This window comes from Triturus cristatus, chromosome 11 (assembly GCF_964204655.1).
Source record: "Triturus cristatus chromosome 11, aTriCri1.1, whole genome shotgun sequence".
NCBI lineage: Eukaryota > Metazoa > Chordata > Amphibia > Caudata > Salamandridae > Triturus > Triturus cristatus.
The window spans coordinates 373778322-373798856 of NC_140594.1; the positions used below are offsets into that span (position 1 = coordinate 373778322).

The window sequence follows — 20535 nt, forward strand, 5'->3', positions numbered from 1 at the left end:
TCCAAGAGGACCGCCGCAGCAGGCAAAGTACGTTCCAGAAGATGTAGGACTGCAAAGAGCGTTCGCAGGTTATGAGACGTGGACCGAGCAGGGACAAAACCCGACTGATCCGGCAGCACCATGAAAGTTAACAGTAGTTGTAACCTGGTGGCCAGGACTTTTGCTAGTATTTTAACGTCCGTATTCATTAAGGACAGTGGTCGATATGATTCGCATTTATCTGATTCCTTCCTGGCTTCAATAATGTTATAATGAATGCCTCACGTAGTGTGCCCGGCAGCATCTGCTGTTCATAGGCATCTTCAAACATGGTATGTAGTTGTGGCACCAGTAAATCAATATACTCCTTATAAAACTCCGCAGGGAGCCCATCTGTGCCTGTAGCTTTGCCATTAGGCAAAGCGGGGATCGCATCTCGTATTTCGCCTACCGTTATCGAGTGCATTAAAAAATATTGCTGCCCTTTCGACAACCAAACCAAGGCAATATCCTCCAGATACTGTGCTATTTCATCTTGATCCGCTGTCTGCCTAGATTTATACATATCCGTATAGTACTGTACAAAAGTGCCAAGGATACCTGCACTGTCACAATGCCCAGTATCCCCATCCACAATAGATTGCACCATATTGTTTTTTGCCCAAGGCGTTTTGATTTTGTTTGCTGGAGCCCTACCTGGTCTTCCACCCTCCCCATAATATCTGGCTGTCCAGCGTTGGGACATATGTTTTACTTCTGAGTCCGCTAAATCATTATATTCAGTTACTTTAGTTCTAATTGACGCTAGTGTATTGATTTCATACTGACGTTCCAGTTCTATCAGGTCCTGTTCCAGACACTTCATAGATCCCCAAAGCGATTTAAGCACCCCTGCCTGCAATCCTATACATACACCTCGGATCATCACCTTGAACGCTTCCCATAGCGTACCCAAATTTTCAACTGAGCCAGTGTTTTCATCAAAATAATTCATAATGGCATCCCTCACCCCCTCCCGGAACACCTGGTATTGCAGGGCCGCGGCCTGCAGCCTCCATTGGAATTGGGGCGGTGTGTATGTGGGTATGATCATTTGAAACAGCGATGGGGAGTGGTCAGAAAGCGTTCTAGGTAGGTGGAGTACTTAAGTGATCAACGGGTTTATCTCATCAGTAGCCAACCAATAGTCTAGCCAAGACCAGGAGCGGTGTGTGTAGGAGTGACATGTACCCTTCTGCTCCCCCGGTCACTTCAACCTCCAGATTTCTATGAGGGATAACTTTTGCACACCATTTTTAATGGCTTGTGTGGCTTTTTTGACTACAGGTACCACCCTGGAGTTGCGGTCCAAGGCCGGATCCAAGACCACATTCAGATCTCCCCCAACAAACTATGGGAGACGGCTGTAACCTATAGACTTTGTTCTAGACCTCGTCATAAAACTCAGGGTCATCAACATCAGGACCATATATATTGACCGGCGCCCCCCGCGCCTAGAGGCGGGGCGCCCTTAGTAGCGCCACGGGACTGGACCTTCCCCCAGGGCAGGAAAAGGGGGCTGAACGAAGTGACGTCGTCAGGGCGCGCTGGAAGGCTTATTTGAATCCGCGCCCTGCGATCCTCAGCCTCTTTGTCCCTTCGAACCTCCGGCAAGCTGCAGGGGCACATCGCCGACGTGGAGGGAGTCGAATCGGCGGAGTGTTGCGTGTGGCACAGGAGGTTTGAGGGGGCCTAGGCGTAGCTACATGGGGTCTGTTGCGATCGGATATTTTAATTAACTAATTTCATTTTGAGTGTTTCGCGGGTATTTCCTATGAAGGCCACGTTGTGATAGGGATCATACTGTTCATAGTGGAGGCGTCTTGCTGCGATATGCGAGGGGACATCCACCTCCCTAGTTGTAGTAATTGTTCGTGCTCTACAAATGTGGTTTATTATTGAGGGTATTCGCGCTAAAAGTTTTGAATAATATTTCGGTGTGCACATTATGGAGTGTTACATGCGGGGGAAGCGCCGTTGTTTCGCGTGTAATTCCATATAAAAGAGCGCGTTGTGTGAGGAACCATACGTGAGAGGGAATTCATGATTTTTGAGATGTGTCTTTCAAGAATTTCATTTGCGTTGTTATTTGTGATCTATGTTGGGTATTCAGCTTCAAACTCTACAAATCCACAAAGAAAACAATGAGGGGTTATCTCCTGTGCAGCTTTTTCGTAGCTGTATCCTGTTTTATCCCATAGTCTTAAATTTGCAAAGCTCTGGAGGTTTCGTATTGCTATTCTGCGGAGGACGAACGTTCCCGTTTGGTTATGACTAGAGACATTTACAAGAGCTTTTCTGTGGTTCATCGTGTTTCATTCTTTCGCATAACGCATTATTGTTCATGTATCTATGTATTTATTAGCATCTCTAGATGATTTAGCTTAGATGGTGCGGAATAATTATACATGTAATGAGTTACTGCTTAGCTGTTAAGGCAATGTGATGTTTATTATTTGCAAGGGGTTTCGTGCAGTGGGTTGGAACATTTTGGCCATTCGAAACCTCAGTTGGTGGTGCAATTGTTGTTGAAACGGCGGCTATACCTCTTTACATCTCTTCATACGGTGCTTGCCGTATTATTTTACCTACTGATCACTCCCTCGCATATCCCCGCCAGGCATTGGGAGCGGCTCGCGGCAGGATGTTTCACTAAAACCAGATGAGGGAGGTAAAAACACCTTTGGAACAGTCTTTTGTTGTACACGAGGGTGATTTACCTCGTGTCATAGCATGTGGGGCGCAGTCTTTTCTTGCTGTCCACCAGCCCCCTCATTATTGTCTCCACATCTAGGGTCCTCCCACTTCCGGCGCGGTTCGCCTAAAACAGCCAGACGTTAGCTCAAGGTACGGAGGGAGGCGGCTTGCGGTGAAAGGCGGCTCTCGCTATTTTGGAGCTGGGACGGCGGGTGGGGATCGAATGCATTTCAGCTCAAGGTTATTAGCCCGGATCTTGATATATTTACTATTTCCGATCGGGAATTTTGGTCTCCCAATGCGCCGCATGTTAAAGAACCATTAAAATCTGCCAGTGCGATTCATACAAGAATCATAGTCATCATAGACCGTTTATTTGTTCTTTTCCCCTGCAATCTGTATTCTGGCTGGCGAAGCTTTTGTATTACAACATATGTCGTAGATGTAGTGTTATCACATAATATTAGAAGTCCTTGCGCATCATGCTGTCTGCTTCCTGTATTGGCTGTAATGATATTCCGGGTGAACTGTAACTTTTGTAACGGTGGTTGAATTTACAGTGACTTGCTTATATCAGAATAATTAGCATAACAAGTATAGCAATATGTATAATGATCGTAGTTGTATCTCAGGGTATCAGAAGTCGTTGCTGGGCATCATGTCGTCTGCTTCCTATACTTGCTGTACATCCAGGTTATGGGGTTGAATTGGTAGAAGTGCCGCAGGTACTATCATTTTGCGCACTCCAAGTCCATGAATTAACTGTTTCACCTGTAATTGAATTGGGAGACCCCTACAACTATTCCGAGCGGTTATTTGGCACGCTACACCCGTCTTAGATGATTGGGTACTCTAAATGTGCCATTCGTAATAACACTGGTCAATCATGCGCACTCAGTTGGCATGCGCTGCACTTTGAAGTTCATCCCATTTCTGCAACGTAGGCTTCAGCACACTCATACAGCGTCAAATTACCTGCTTCATCGATCATTAGGAAGTTAAGGGGTCAGGTTGTTATTATTTACATTTCAATTTACATGGGGAGTTACTTGTTAATTTTAGCTGCACCTGCATCCCTGGCCAGCCACGGATGCTGTAAATTTGCATTGTTTAAGGTCCCAGGCGCCGTTCCCGGCGTGACACACTTAGCTTTGCATCTTGGGGGAGGTAGACAAATTAAACACCATTCAATCTGGGATTTAACGCCAAGATGCACCCTACTTTTTGGGAGTGGAAGTGCACATAAGAGTCATGCCATACGTCAAATTTGAGAGGCTGCGGCATCCTGGTAGTAACCCTGCGCTATTTGGGATCGGGGGTTTGAACGTGGTTTCAGCTTTGAGGCACAACATTTCCCTGCTGATATATTCAGGGGTTCCCATCCACAAATTGACCGTTTGGTATGATTCATTGACTTTCAAAGGGGCGACAAGGTTTTCCTCCCATCACAAACAACTATTTCGCTGGTAAGCAATGGGCAGGTTAGAGTGGGCACAATTATGTAGGCTACTATGGGGAAATAATGTGGTGATCTACACCCTTCGCGACTGCTCCCTATGGCGCTATTATATGTCATGGGCCTTCAGATTAGTGTCAGTCCACACCCCCTTTTTCTTCTGCTTTCCAAAGCGCTGTTTTATGTCATTTGTCTACAGATTGGTGACCGCCTGAGTCGTGTAAGGTTATCTATGTTAAGCAACTAAAAAATACTTAGCACTGTGTTGCACTTGCCATCTGTGGGCTTATTTATGTTATGATTACAGCTACTTAGGGTGCGGAGGTAGACAATGGTTGGTGGCACAAGAGCCTCCCCGTTAGGTGTGCGTCACTAAGGGAGCGGTTTTGCTTGGTTCGCAATTGCACTTACCAGCTACATGACTGGGAATCTTTATGACGGAAAGTAGACAAGATAGTGGCTGCTGCCCTCGCTTGCTTAAATTGTCAGCATATTGAGCACTATAGCAGCAAGCAGATGGTCAGAACCCCTGCTTTAATACCCTATCACAGAACATCGCAAAACCATATCTATTGCTGCAGTGGCAAGGTTTGCGCAGGACGCTAGTAGCGTCACTTCGGTGGCAGGGGGACAAACCCCAACCCTCCCCTTCCTAGGGGAAAGGGTAAGGGGTAGCCAAAAGACCAGATAATCTCCCCAGGGTACACAGCCAAATACCTTCTTCCAGTTAGCTGTGAAACTTTATGGTTATTTCAGCATAAGGGACATAAACTCTGTCTTGCCAACAGAATCACATGCCACATAGTTTCCCCTGTACAATAATGTATCTACCGTTATCATCTATATCCACATGTGTTGCCATAAAGGGAAACAAATTTTACATTAAAATCATGACGCCTCTCGCATTAGAGGAGTAGGATGATGCCCATTTTGCCCCAGCCCATTTGGTGGCCACGTTATCAGCTGCCTGCTTAGTCAGATGTGTTTCCTGTAGGAACGCCACCTGCACATTGTGCCTATCCAGGTAGGCCAGTACCTGCCTCGTTTTCTTCGGATTGTTAAGGCCCCTGATATTCCACGTTATCCATGTAAGTTTGCCTACCTCAGCTGTCATCTACCCTGTTTACAATTTGTGTAGCACACTTGGCCACCGTATTCATGCTGTTCGTCACACTCTGACCACCATAACGTATTCTGATTCGCATACTATTGCAGTTGAACAAACACCCAACCAATCCCCTCACCCACTTAAGCATCCAAATTATGCCAAGCATCCCCATTGTAAGAAACCTGTTAAACAACCCCCCCCCCACCCACCGTAAGCAGCTAATCTGCTCACACCCAATAAACATACCCACAACTGCTTGGGGCGTACCCTTATGGAGGACACCAGCCGCCCAACTGCCCCCTCGTTGGAATGAGAGGGGTCAGGGCCACATCTAATTTCCCCTCATCACGTCAGATTAGATCATGTTGTACTATAACAGTTATGCAAAAAGAATCTTATTATTTCAAAGAATAAATTCAACATCTAATAAATGCAGCTCAAAGTCCTGTCCGCCATCGCCCCACTAACAAAGTGTGAGATGGCTAAGTTCCATCTGCAACCCCCGCCCAGATCATGAATAATGCCACCATGACAGAAATCAGAGTTAGCACCGCGGTATTGCTATAATCATGTGTATCGTCATACTGTCTCTGCATCCCATATCGTAAGACATCTCCAATACCCTTTCCAAACCTTAGGCGCATCTCCATGCACACATATAGTTTCCTTACAGGGTTAGACCATATATAGCCACTAATGCCGGCTCGATGGAGGTCTCAAAGGCATGTCATGGACTCCTATAATGTTTGCTGCAGAGTACAGGTCCAAACAATTAACTTGTACCAAATACATAGTGTAACATATAGTTTGTGTGTATCATATCTGTGGGCCCGTAACCTAGGAGATCGCAGACATCAGTACCAAAGATAACCTATTAACTGCTTGCTGTTTACTTAATCTTCATTGTCCGCGTCATCACCATCTACTCTTGCCGTGTCCCTGCGTTCAAGCTGTTTGACGAAGAGCATAGTATCCTTCGGAGTCGTGAATATTCTGGGTTTGCTGCCATGTTGAATCCTGAGCCGGGCCGGGTAGAACATAGCATATTGAATTTCCAGTGCTTGCAGTCGCATTTTCTACCGGCTGGAACTCCCGCCGAGCCTGTTGCACCGCTGTCGTGAAATCCGGGAATAGCTGAACCTCTGTGCCTTGATATTTCGTAGTGCCCACTTCCCTCTCCAGTCGGAGTGCTACATTTCGATCTCTATAATTGAGGAGCTTGGCGATTATCGGACGGGGGGGGGAAGAGTACCCGGAACCGGCACAAGGGATCGGTGCGCCGTCTCTACCACCAGCATGTTAGAAAGTTTCTCCGCTCCAAACAGTGTCTTAAGCATGTCTTCGATATACAGCTCCATTTTCCCTAAATTCTTGGATTCAGGCACTCCAATAATGTGCAGATTGTTGCGTCTGGACCTGGCTTCCAAGCCCTCATTCTTCGCATTGATCACCTCTATAACTTCCCGACAGAAAGTGGCAAGCTCCTCTTTTAGTGTGTCTACACCGTCCTTGCAAGGCAGTGAAGGAGTTGCGGCACTGTTTTAATATGGCTCTCCACACCGAGCCCACCAGGAGGGTTCACCAGCCCACTGGGCTCGTGGGACAGGTTAGCGAGGCCCCAGGAGTGCTGTCTCTCCTGGTTCTCCTGAGCCAGGAGAGAAAATGGAGTCACAGATGGGGAGACCTTGGGGTGCAGTTATCAGTCAGGAGCAGGAGCTGTGGGGCCTGCTCCCACCTCTCCTCCGCAGCCTCAGGTCACTCAGGAGCTGCGAGTGGGTGCACGTAAGCTCGATGAAGGTAGCAGAGCAGGGTCCCCCCACTGCACAGCCACCAAAGAGTCCGAGCTGTAGGTATGGGGCAGTCGCAGCTCATCTTTCAGATCTGCTCTGCGTCGTTCTGAAGATGGCACTGGCTGGGATCAGGTGGTCATGGCTCCACAGTGGACAGTGTTGCAGGGCCATTGTAGGGACCCACCCCAAGAGTTGCAGTCGCCGCTTGCCCCACAGGTCCGTGCACTCGTACACCACTCTTGGGATGTGGTTAGCAAAGTTCTGGCTATTGTGGTTCTATACGGGATGGCTGGTCACGCCTGAGTCAAGGGCCCAACCTCCATCTTGAAAGGTGCACTGCGGCTCCAACCACAACGTGCTTGATGCCCAGGATGTGCCTCTGTCTGCATCAATGGTTTCAGAATCTAGTGCAGAGTGGTCACTCCTCGCCCCATAGGTCCATTCCGCTGTGTGCCACGCCGGGGGCATTGCCGGCAGAATGCTGGCTATCTGGGCTTGGTGGAGGATGGCGGGTAAGGGCTGATTCACAGACCCGACTGCCATCTTGTGATGGTCCAGTAGCAGAGCGTTTACTGGTCCGGGATGTTCCTCCGTCTCCGCCGGGAGTTCCACAATCACTGTGGGGTGCCCTGCATCTCAGACCCTCATTACAGGCAGTTTTGCTGACAGTTGTGGGGTTAAGATTGCTGGATGACAGGTTGAGTGGCGGAGCCTCAGCAAAATTCTCCTACGCCGCCGCCATCTTGGCCACGCCTCCCCATTCATGTGTTTTGATGCAACTTTTTTACACATGTATTTGAGCCAAAAAATGATGCTTCCTTCAGGCAGGCACAACACTGGAGCAAGTTTAAAACGTCTCCACACCTTTCCAACTTTGCATGTTTGCTGCACTCTACAGCACGCATACAAAATGTGAAAAGTATTAAAGCATAGTTTTTGTAGTGGAAGGGTACCCTTCTAGTACAAAACCTATGCTTAACAGAACGCACACACCCTTGCACTATGGCACCGGGTTGGATCAAAAGTTATAAAATTTGTTCATGTTTTCAAGTATTTAATATGTGATGCATCCAAGCTTTTGCAATTGAACAGGATTTGATTGAGTGTTTCCATGCTCCCTGCACAATGGCGTTTTTTTCTACTATTGTTCCCGTTTTACAGCCACTTACCTAAGTTAAGTCTTTCTAGCATCAATGTTTTAGGTTGTGAACACTATTGGAGGTGGTCATACATCCTGAGCGAATGCTCATGGTCAAATAGTGAATGGAATAACACATTTGATGCGTTTGCAGCTATGTTTTCTGAGACTGTTTGTCGCAAACAAACCATTATTTATATTTTTAGTTTTGCCTTTATCGAGGGAACAAACAGTCATGCTTTCTTCCTTGATGGCTGTTCTAATTCATAGGACGACTATGCATTAGTTGCAATCCAATCTGTATTGGCTACCAGTGGCAATTTAACACTAACTGGCTCATTGAAAATCCAGTTGAGTAACCTCTTTGCTGGCAGTCACGTCAGAGTAATGTACAAGGTCAGGATTGTTGAATCTAGTTTTAGCTCTAACCATACTGTCTCCATAGTATTGTTTAGGCCAAACTATTGTTTGCCTACACATGATACCTGATTTGACCTCAGGATATATAAGAGGCATTAGGTCCGGCACCATAGCAAATGACATATTTCCCACTGTCTGGGCCTGCAGCAACCATAGGCCATCAGACCTGTAATTACAAAGTTACATAAATGACAATGCCATGACTCACCCAAAGCTGGTTCTCCCAGTATAGTGCCTCCAGCAGTTTCACAATGTTGACGTGCTGGCACTCAGCCAAGATGTCTATCTCCACCACATGGTCTTCGAGCTGCTCCTCTGTTGGTGCTTCAATCACCTTAGCTGCTGCCATGCACCCAGTCGCCTTGTTCTCTGCCTGTAAGAGACAAACAGTCCACGTGGGAAAATGCAGCAGCCAAGTATCTCCCTTCTTCAGAGCCACAGTGACTAACTGGCACATGCATCAAAAATGCCATTTGCGATTCCTTATTAGCGAAAAATAGGGATTCGCTAATAAGGAATTGCAAAAGCCTATGCATGCAGGAATCGCAAAAAAAATAGTGATTCCTACAAATTCCTTTATTGCGACTCGCAAATTGCAAGCCGCAATTAAGGAATCGCATCGCAATTTGCGAATCCTTAAATGCAATCGCAATTAGCGATTTTTGCATTTGGGATGATGTATCCCAAATGCAAAAATTCCAGTCGCAAAGGGGCAGATTCTAAGAATTTACCCGTTTGCGACCGTTTTTTTCCTTGATGCATGTGGGCCTAAGTCCCCAAAAATTGCGCAAGGCTGACTATAAGAGTACTTGCAGATTGAACACAGTGATTTTAAGAGCTCCTGTCAATTCTGCCAGGGTAATTATGAGAATCATTATCAACAGCCAATGTTTTGGAAGTTATTGTATGTGTTTTTATTAATAGAGTCAGAGTAATGGCATGAGTCCTCATCTATAAAGCCAGGCCGGCTACTAGAGTTTACATTAATGGAGTCAGGGTGGTTGTAGGAATATTGGGAGATTGCAAGAGCCCACACCAACAGAGTCTGAGTGATTGAGCAAATACTAGTAAATGGAATCAAGGATATTGTAATAGCCCTTGTCAATAGAGCCAGAGTATTTGTAGAAATCATTATAAATCGATTCAGGGTCGTTGTAAATGTCAGTAGTCATAGTAAGTGTCTTCGATAGTAGTGCTAGGATGAATCTAAGCGTCCTTCTCACTGGAGTAAAGTGACAGTAAGTGTCCTTGTCCATGGAGGAAGGGAAATTGCAAGAGCCCTCTTCTACATGTAGAGTCCTTACCAATGGAGTTGGTACAATCATAAGAGTCCATCGGCATTAAGCTAGGGCCATTGTGTAAGTCGTGAACAATGGATTTAGTGTGTTGTAAGAATTCTCAAGAACGGAGTAAGGACGATTACTACAATCTTTGTGACTGGAGTGATGGTGATTGGAAGAGTGCTTGTTAGAGTGAGTGCAAGACCACTTTTTAATCGAATCTAGTTGATGTAAAAGGTCTTGTAAATGAGTATGGGTGAGGGTAACAAGAGTCCACATCAGTGGAGCCAACCTTATTTTATGCATTTTTCTTGGGGGGCAAGGGACTTTTAATTTTATAACATTAATTATCATGATTTGAATCTTGTACGCATGTTGAAATCAATTGATTTTAGTTTATACGTATGTTTAAATTGAAATAAAACATACATTTTATAAATGACTATTCTTCATCAATGGAGTGAGGGTGATAGCTAAAACCTTGTCAAAGGAACAAAGATCACTATAACACATTTATCATTTAAAACATCCACGATTGTTATGGGACCTATTTTTGAAGCCTGATCAAATGTTGCAGAGAAAAAGTAAATGGGAAGAGGGTGATAATAAGAGGGCATTTCTCAGTGTAGTTGTGTTAGGCTTAGTTATGTTAAAAGGTATATGAGGCATGCTACTGTTGTGTCACTTTAGAGTTTGTTTTTAATTTGGGACCAGTATGGAAACTACTTGTTTACATAGGTTGATGTTCAAGCTAATTACATGGGCTGATGTTCAAGTTAAACATAAATAAAGACAGTATTCAGATTGCAAAGGAAGAATTAGGGCTATGTTATGAAATTAGAGATGCATTTATAGCTATATATATTTTTTGTTTTTACCAAACCTTGAGAAGTTGACTGAAGATTAAGATTTTGGGCAAAATGTTGATTTCGTTTTTTGAGATTATTTGATGAGGTGCCCCATTGTGCACATCATATAGGGCAATGGCTTTGAAACAGATTTATCTGTTGGGCTCTCTCCGCTCAACTGATACCAGTTTCTACCCACTATTTTTCAACTCTTAAGACTTCACTGTATTGTAACCGTCATTCCCTACTCCTTTTCCCTGCCCTGGTTTCCCCTTCTCACCTCCAATATGGACTGTATTGAGCTCTTGACAACGCACTAAGAGAGCATGTGCTTTGTGCCTCTTTTATGCTGTGTTGTCAAAGCAGCTGGTTTAGAGGCTATAGCTCCAAGTTGCCTGTACTTTTTCCCTGTTATGTGTATTGTTTTTCTCCAACAGGTGTACCATTTCCCCTTCTATGTTACTGATTCCTCATCCTTTTCTAACCCCTAGCTTCACCATTCCTCTCATACGCTCACCACCTAAGCGGTGTGGAATTTAATATAATATCTACCTATCCATGGGACTGGTTGCTTTATAAATCTACTTGTCCTGTAAAAAAATCCACTTGTGCCTTTGGTGCCGGATAGTGTGATGACAAATTAGGGCAGCAATCTCTTTATATGAGAGCTCTGATAATAGCCTCCCTGATTATGCCAGAGCTCATACTATAGTAGGGTTTGAATGCTAGCAAGTCACTGATTTTGCGACCTTGCCACACATCTTCATACTGGGGTTGGTGTTAGCTGTAAGCAATAGTTTCAGTGTTGGAATGCCCTTTTAAGTCTGTGCAAACCTACTAAGGTGCATGTTTTAGAGGTTTTCACCAGCTCTTCTCAAATCTTTTCACAAACTGAGAAAGGTTGGAAATTCATTCCCGACGAGGGCAGAAGTAAAAATTCTTCCAGGTTTGGGAAAAAAAGGGTTGGAGGAAAAATGACCTTGTAATCACTCAGCAGATTGTCAAATGAACAAATCTACACATACATATTTGCTTGTGCTAAAATGCAGTTTACAAAAATTTTCTAAGTGTACCATTTCCTGGCCTACTTCTGCAAATTCTTGTAAATTTATGAAAGCTGTAAATGTGCACGAATGCAAGGACATATACCATGGGTGCACTTCTGTGACTTTCTTTAAGAATTGGGCCCTATCTATCTATCCATCTATCCATCTATCTATCTATCTATCTATCTATCTATCTATCTATCTATCTATCTATCTATCTATCTATCTATCTATCTATCTATCTATCTATCTATCTATCTATCTATCTATCTATCTATCTCTCTCTCTCTCTCTCTATCTATCTATCTATCTATCTATCTATCTATCTATCTATCTATCTATCTATCTGTCGGCTGGCTTTACTGTGAGTAACAGCATTCTGCTCTTTCACAAAGAGCATATCGGCACTCGTTGCCAGGAACTACTGTGGTAATGTGTGCTTTCTGAGACCCAAAAATATTTTAGCTTTTTACCAATATTGGTTATAATCGGGAGTGTCTGGCAGGTCTCACAACAAAAAAGTTTTACCAAAACCATGTCAAAACAAAACACACTTGGACAAAACCAAAAGGCTGAATCCCAATGTCAGACATTTTGGCTTTGCTAATGTTTATTATTTTCATGTTTCCCATAATCTTGTGAAACTGGTTACACTGATTTTCCATTATGAATATTTTTGGAAATACTAGCATGCATCAACACATTCTACTATACGATGTTACGAGGAAATGGTACCTAAAATTTCACAGTAGTTTAGCAAAACGTTTTCTTTCCCTAGTTGTATTTTTTGTTAACATTTAATTTTGAAAGGAAATAATCATCAATTTTTATTTTAAGCTTCTGCAAATATTTGCATCTAATCAGAGAGCATTCTGGGCACCTTAAATGTAGCTTCATAGTGTTAAACTCTGCAAAAGTGTGTGTGCATTTTTATACTTTACCCACTATCCGAGCTTGCAATAGTTCTTTAAAGCACTCACCCTAATAATAAAGGCTTTGCATTAATGAACCATAAACAAAAGTTTGAACAACAGTAACATATGGGCAGAAATATTACCTTATCTTCAGATAATGCCCTTCTCTGACACATAATGTACTGTGAACTGGCAGCCAAATGGTTTGTGCTGCAGGGGGTTGGGCCTGCTTGTCCCAAGGACAAAATAAACATGAAACCTTGTTGTTCTTGATCACAAACAATAAGTCCTGGGTGTGGGGCTATGGAAATTCCACACCCCTGCAACACCTGTTGCTCTTCCTTGACATGATCAACCCTTCTCACCCAGCAGTGTGGGTCTTCATTAGTCCCCAATGGCACTAAACAATCTCATTGCCAATGAAGTGCTTTACAAACAGGTATGATGTGATCTCTATGACTAAAGACAAGTAATATTCCTCCACAGGATGCTGATGTTCCTTTAGTGTGTCCAGGATTTTTTATTCTATTTTTTTGTTTTAGGAAATTATACTATTTATACATTGGCAAAAACTAGGCGTATTACTACACTAGGATATTGTCAAAATACCACAATTGTGTGATTGATCTATGCACAAGGTAAATATTTTTCAACCTATTTAGATGGCAGAGCAGTTTTTAATCACCTTTCAGTGTGGGGTAAATGTTTGTACAGAGTAAAACATTTATGTTTTAGTACTGTTTAAATAAAACAATATTCAACATCTTGTTGAACTGCAACAAAATACAAGTGCAAATCATTCAAATCTAGTGCAAATGCCTAATTAGCCATTTGTCATAAAAGTGCCAGCCAAAAATAAATACATTTAAAAGTTACTTCACTTTGCGAACTCCTACTATAAACAAGCATTAGCAAAGCCAATAGGTCTCGCCTATGCAGGATCTATTGGCTTTGCCAGTGTTTTTATTTAGTGGTGTTTTGTGCTGCGGTGTGGCATGCAATGACCTGCCATTCCATAGTGTTGTACGGTATGGCCTGTCATTCTACAGCATAGTATGGTATGACCTGTCATTCTGAAGAATGGTATGGTATGAACTGTAATTCGATAGTATAGCACTGTATGGCCTGTTATTCTGTAGTATGGTATGGTATGGCCTGTTATTTCATGGTATGGTATGGCCTGTCTTTGTATAGTATGGCATGTCCTGCCATTGTATAGTATGGTATGGAATGGTATGGTATGGCCAGTCATTGTATAGTATAGTATGGTATAGTCATTGTATGATATGGTATGGACTGTCAATGTATGGTATGGCCTGTCATTGTATAGGATTTCTCAGGCAAGCTCTAAAAAAATTATATTTGATGTCTGAGACAGGCACGACTCTAAATTACATGATTCACTGGATGCTCAGGCTTCCTAAATTGGAAAGATAAAAGCTTGCATTGGCTTCAGATGATATTTACTGCTGGATGGATTTAGTAGCAGCCCCAGCACAGTCATACTGTATTGAATTATTGGCCTCCATATTTAGCTGTGTATCTGTCAGAGCGCAAGAGTCCATTTAAGCACAGGTGAGCTGGAGCTGGGCCAGGGCTTTCCGTGGCTGTGGGCACGGAGGAGCAGGTGAGCCAACGGTATTGTGTAGGGAGAAAACAAATCGAGCCAGGCTAGCTAATAAATATTAATACCGCAACAAATATTAATGGTGGATGTCCAGTGTATTATTATTTAACAGCTCTGGTTTTTCATGGCTTTTAATAAAAATGTGCTGCAATTGGTCTTTGGGAATCTTCTCTTTGGGTGCTTTTCTCTCTGCATCACAACAAAATCAATTTTTTGTACAGTTTTAGATAGCCGAAAGTACTGTATTGAAGTTGTCAGGAGATTTAGTGATCTGCACAGAATCACAGATGTTGAGTCGCTGCCAAGACTCAAACGTGGTTTCTCAGCACCACAGGTGGCATCTTTGGCCATAACCCCACATCTGTCCCTGTTAGCCTAATGAAATACAATCATTAAACTAAAGAGAATCATTGCAAAAGAGCATGTGATTTTAGCATGGTGGCTGTGGCATCACAGCTTCTTAGTAACTATTACCATAGTTACTGTCCCTGTATGTTCTTGTGTGTGTGTTCTAGATCTTATAGTAGACAGTTAGAGATAAGACATCGTGATGAGAAGATGTACCTGCTTGCTCTGAATAAATATACTTCATTGTACTAAATACGACTGGAGCTTTCATTACAGTGGCCCGCAACAGTTGTAGTTACGTGTTCATTGCAGTGCTTTGGTGTGCTGTGGATGTTCAACTAAAAAACAGCATTTCATCAGCAATGAGACTGACTAAATCCCCTTATGATCCCTTTAGAGAGTGTTGAGAGGTTAAAGAATTTTGGCAAAATGGCACTGAATGGCCCTGTTTGAATTCCGGCAACCTGCAGTCCACTGTCGATGACTCCAATAAAATGAAATTGTTGAAATGTTACATTCCTGTCCGGGTGGGAATCTTGGCCAGAGAAAAGACAAGCTGCTGAAAACTGGGAGCTGAGAGGTGGCCACGGGGATGGCAGATGGGTACTGTGGGTGGAGGACAGCTTCTATCGACAGTGCCTCCTACCACTTATTTTCATCCCAATTCACGCACATTTCGAGTGATGTTTGTGTGCTGGGAAGCCAGACTGGGTGAAGAGGGAAGAGTGAGGCGAGGGGGCGGAGAAATAGTACTTCATTCACGTTAGAAGCAGCAGACGAGCATTGATTACGTTTGAGCGCCGGGACACCTCCGTTGGAGGTAGCCGAGCGCTCTACAAATAGCATTAATAATAATAATAATAATAATCTGTGCTTGGTCCCTGCTCCACACAGGCAAACTGAACTGACATTTGGGGTCCGCTGGCCAGTTTGGAATCAGCAAAGAAGACTGAAACTGGATCCAACAAATAGAAAGTAGTAGGCAGGCTACAAGTCCTTTATTGAACACAATAGTGTAGCCGGCTCGACCCTAAAAATATCCACGGGTGACAACTGTTTTAGTATTACCCATGGCATGACTCATACAGAGATGAAAGGGTCTCCAAGCGCCCGGTTTCATGCTCAGATCTGATGGGGTCAGTACCTTTCATCAGTAAGGTACCCACCTAACTCAGATACAAACTGTGCAACTAAAGAATTGCAGGTTAATTGTCGCAACTCTGGTAACAGTGAAAAACAATCAATGTTAATATCTTAGCAAAGAGCACCAGTATGGTAATATAGGAGAATGGCAAAGTGAATGAGGCAACTGGAGACTGGAGGGTTTAACAGTCCTTCGGTCTTCAGTGTTTAGGAATACAATGTTTTCAAATCTTTTTATTCATTTTTTACACAGAATATACTAGGCGCAGATTAGCATATATTTGGCGCATTGTATATTCACATGCTAAAGCTATGCTCGTCCTTTTTGCAGCTAGAATAGCATATGCAAGTAAATTTGAGCAGGCAGGTAATCAGTGAAGTTTTCCGTGACAGTGCAAGTCACATGGAGTTATTTCCAAGAACATTGTGATTACAATTATTTCATAAATCTTATGATTGGGACATGAGGTAAGGTAAGGTACATTTTTATTTTTTAGTTAATTAAAACCATAACAATATTAAAAGTACATGCCAGATTAAAAGAACAAAAGTTTAATAAACACTTTATCAAACATAAGTTTTTTGTATCCAACTATCAAATTAATATACTTAAGATAAAAACTAGATAACATAAAAACTAGAAAACACAGAAATGACATGGAACATGAGCTGCAGGGCAAAATGACTGCAGTGTCATCTAGGAATACCACTTTGTAGGTAGACTCTGACATGGAAACTGAGGGACTCAGGGGAGGAAAGAAGGTAAATGTGAGCAATAACATTGACATACACCTGGAGTCCATTTGTCACTGCACGTGGTACTCTGACGTCTAATCTGTGAACCTGTGGTAGTAAAGTGTGTCACACTTTGTAAGGTCAATCTCTGTGTCTCCAATTAGAATCCTGCGCCTCCTACTCCCTCTCTGTCGATCAGTACAAGGATTTACAGATCAAGTAGAGAACCAGAGAGGAAAAAGGGGGAGGAGCGTGAGAGACAGGCAAAGGTGATACTCGTGTACTTTGGAACTTCAGTAAGGAGGCAGCAGGAACAAGGGTGATGTGGCTTGGAACCGAGCACTCAAACAAGGGATACAAATAATGTGAGAATCAGAAGAGAATTTAGCTTACCAACTGTAGCCTCTTCCCCACCCATGGAGCATGCAGCTAGATTATGCCACACACAAGAGGTGCTGTCAAGTATATCTTTATTCTCCAACATTCACTCACACACTGCACATTACATCATACTTCCTAGAGCCACACCCTACTACCTCCCTTCATAGCACGTAGTTCCTGTTTAAAGTCCGCCCAGGACCACAAGGGTCCTAGTGCATATAGTATTACCATGCTACACCAACCCCATGAAGGAAGGTGCTGTAATGAGTCCAACACCGACCCGAATACTGATGCAGAACGCCATACAATCTTGAATACTAAGGAGATAGGTAGCAAAACAACAAGCTAGCAATCCTTCTTAATCCCACTACATGAGGGAACTGAATAGAGAAAACAACAAAAGTGCAGGGATTGAGTAAGGTGATGAACTACTTAAGTGAGAAGCTATGCAACTACATGAGACGTTGCCAGGCAGCTTTTGCACTCTATATCCGGATGAAGTATCCAATACCTAACAAGTCAGAAAAGATGTGGGCCTAACCCGAAAACAAGCATGTACGGAGGTTAGCAGTCTAGTTCTCACACCTAGTTTCCACAAGCCTGTTCTCCACCACTTACAAGCATTCTTAAATTCACTCTGATTCCTCTGTGCTGGTGTTCTTTGAATTTTTAGTTTTAACTGCCTTCCTGGCCTGTGATTCCCCAACTGCCTTTTAGATTGTCTTTCTAGGATTTGTGTACCTTCACTCTTCCTAATCCTGACAAAGTCCACGAGCAAGATGGGTATTAAGTTAAACATTTCATGTCCCAGAAGAGACTCAAAATGGAATTCAGGCATGGAACAAATGATGCTCAGGCCCTGAACAAATGATGATGCAAATGATGCTCAGGAGAATAAGGACAAAGATACATCTGTGAGACATTTGTGTAGGAATAAAATAGGTGGCATCCAAGGGAGTCAAAACAATGGGTACCAAATAGCAGCAACCAATAAATAATAGATCTTCATATTCACTAATAAAGACACAGACAAATGGAAATAGAAGCATGCAATTAAATGCTATCAGCTCAGATGAAGTCTCAATCGCAGAAATACAGTCCATGGTCTGCAAGGTGTTTTTGGAGATCTACTAAGGCTGTCAGAAAATACAGATCAAATAGCAAAATAAGGACAGAAAGCTGTACTAATACCCTGAGACTGGGAATGAATGAATATGTCTAAGACATCAGAGGTTGGTTCTGTGAAAGAAGCATTGGTAACTTTTATTACACTGAAATATTGAGAGCTCCATTGAAGACAATAGAGTGGCTCCCGGCTTATAATGGCTGGTATAAGCCTTCTGCTCCAACATTCCAATGTTTGTCTTTCTGTTTCTCCTTTTTTAATTTAGAGAATTCTACCCTTAGAGGGCTATACAGGTTGTTAAAGGCTCTCAACCTTGTTATAGGCCTTCGCCTGCAGCTCGGGCCTATAACGGGTTCAGGGCCGTTATCAATTAGTATAGCCCTTGGCAGTGGGCTATAGAGCTATAATAAAGCACTACACTGTTTATTAGGTCATTAGTTACTGCAGTACAAAGAGAATGTGTAATGCTAAGATCAAATGAGAACATGTAAACCTGTAATATGAAAAACAAGCATTTGCAAAACCAGAACTTCTCCCCTTTTTGAACTACTGGTTTTGGCAGTGCAGCATTGGCAGAACAAAATGATTTTGCCAATGTTCTGCAGCATCGGCAGTAAAAACAAATACAGAAAAAGAGCGCAGTGGCGTGTATGATTGAGTAAGTGTTCTGACGCTAAAGCTGCCCAGGGTGATGACATATGCATATGCACCCGTCACCAGGCACGGGAAATAGCGTTTACAACGCTGTTTCCACAACGCATGGCTTTTTACAACGTGGTCATTACAACGACCGCATTGTTACCACGCGTGCCATTACATCGCAAGTCGTATCAACGACTTGCTGTGGGGGTGTGCAACACCAGGGAACGTGTTGGATTTTGAATCCAACACCTTCCCTGCTGTTGCACAAACTGGAGTAGGAATAGTAATTAATACTATTCCTAACTTCAGGGCACCCCCTACAGTAAGACGTTGATACGACTTGCGATGTAATGGCACGCGTGGTAACAACGCGGTCGTTGTAACAACCGCGTTGTAAGGCAATGCGTTGTGAATGTATGCGTTGAAATGTCATACATTCACAGGCATGCATCCACAGAAGACATAAAGCAGCTGTCATTTTCTGTAGTTTTTTTATTTATCGATTCAAGATGGCCGACGTCATTTGGAGTGGTAAATAAATTTTTTTTAAAACTTGTACAAAAGAGCTTTCTTTTTAAATTTTTAAATAGAGGTGCCTGGCAGCAAATAGCAGCAGCAGGGTCCTCCAAGAAATTGTTTTTTTTTTTTTAATTGGAATGTGACGTGAGGTGGGGGATTAATGGAGGAGCTGGTGGGAGAACACATAAGGAAGAAGTGAACACAGGGGAAACAACAGGGAGTGGACGGAAAAGCATGGGTGATGCTGAGGCAGGAAGGTGAAAAAATAAATTAAACAAAGGTTAAAAAAATGCCAGTGGGGAACCAATGATTAGCTGGAGTGAGCAATGTGGAGCACATAGGAAAGATAAGTCTTGATATTTGTGGTGAAAACCGAAACTGAGGAATAGAGCAAGAAAACACTTGCACTCCCATGGAGCCCTAAAAGAAAAGCACTAAGCTGGCCAAAAGCCCATTGTAACATTAGGTGCTGTCCATAACAGGCCGGAAGCTGTCTGTGGGTGAGACCTAATGAATCATTCTTTGGAAATCGTGCTATTACAAATAAATCAAACCGAAAGTTATAGCTCCCTCGAATGTCAGCTACAGACGTATTGTTTTGAAGATGATATTGTTATAATATCAATAAATTGGCAAGGTACAGAGTGAAAAATAGAACAGTAGAAACTGAAAATAATAGGGGCAGCATTATTAAATGAGGAAGCAATTGATGAAGGGAAAACTAAGTAAGATGAAAGTATCAAAATCATGGAGCTCTCATTAAACAAAATAAGAAGGTAAGGGACCAGTAGCAATAAAAACCACAAAAGGCAACGGGTTAAAAAAAAATGGTTCAAAGTACAATCTTGAGTGAAACAAAGAACCACAGTCAATGGCAAACGGATGTACAGAGCATTGTTTGATCATTCCATAAGGATGCAAGGGGATGACAAAGGCAGTAGACATAATAATGAAGATACAATAAAAAACAGAGGCTATTATCAATGGCCCACATTTATAGACAAAGAATCAGATGCCAGACAATGGAAAAGAATACACTTTTGGTAATGGTGATAGAAGATTAAAATTTAGCCAAATACCACATTTACATATATGGAATATTCCCTTGAGAAGATAGCAATTTAGTATTATATTTGCCACACATTTTAGGGATTTCCAAATCCATTATGTATTTGACAATAATAACTTACAGAGACATTGAACTAATAACTATTTTGAAGGAACATGACAACACCAGCAGCAAAATGATGAAGGTTAAATGTTATAAGGATTGATGGGATGTTCCCCAATGCATTTAAA

At 42.8% G+C, this 20535-nt stretch overlaps 1 protein-coding gene across 1 annotated transcript in view; it reads right to left on the reverse strand.

Moving 5' to 3' along the window:
- Positions 1 to 20535, reverse strand: part of LOC146784215 (uncharacterized) — a 205315-nt gene that overhangs the window by 131095 nt on the left and 53685 nt on the right. Inside the window, exon 2 of the mRNA XM_085634359.1 lies at positions 8836 to 9000. Coding sequence (XP_085490485.1) covers positions 8836 to 9000 — 165 coding nt within the window. The remainder of the gene's footprint in view (positions 1 to 8835; positions 9001 to 20535) is intronic.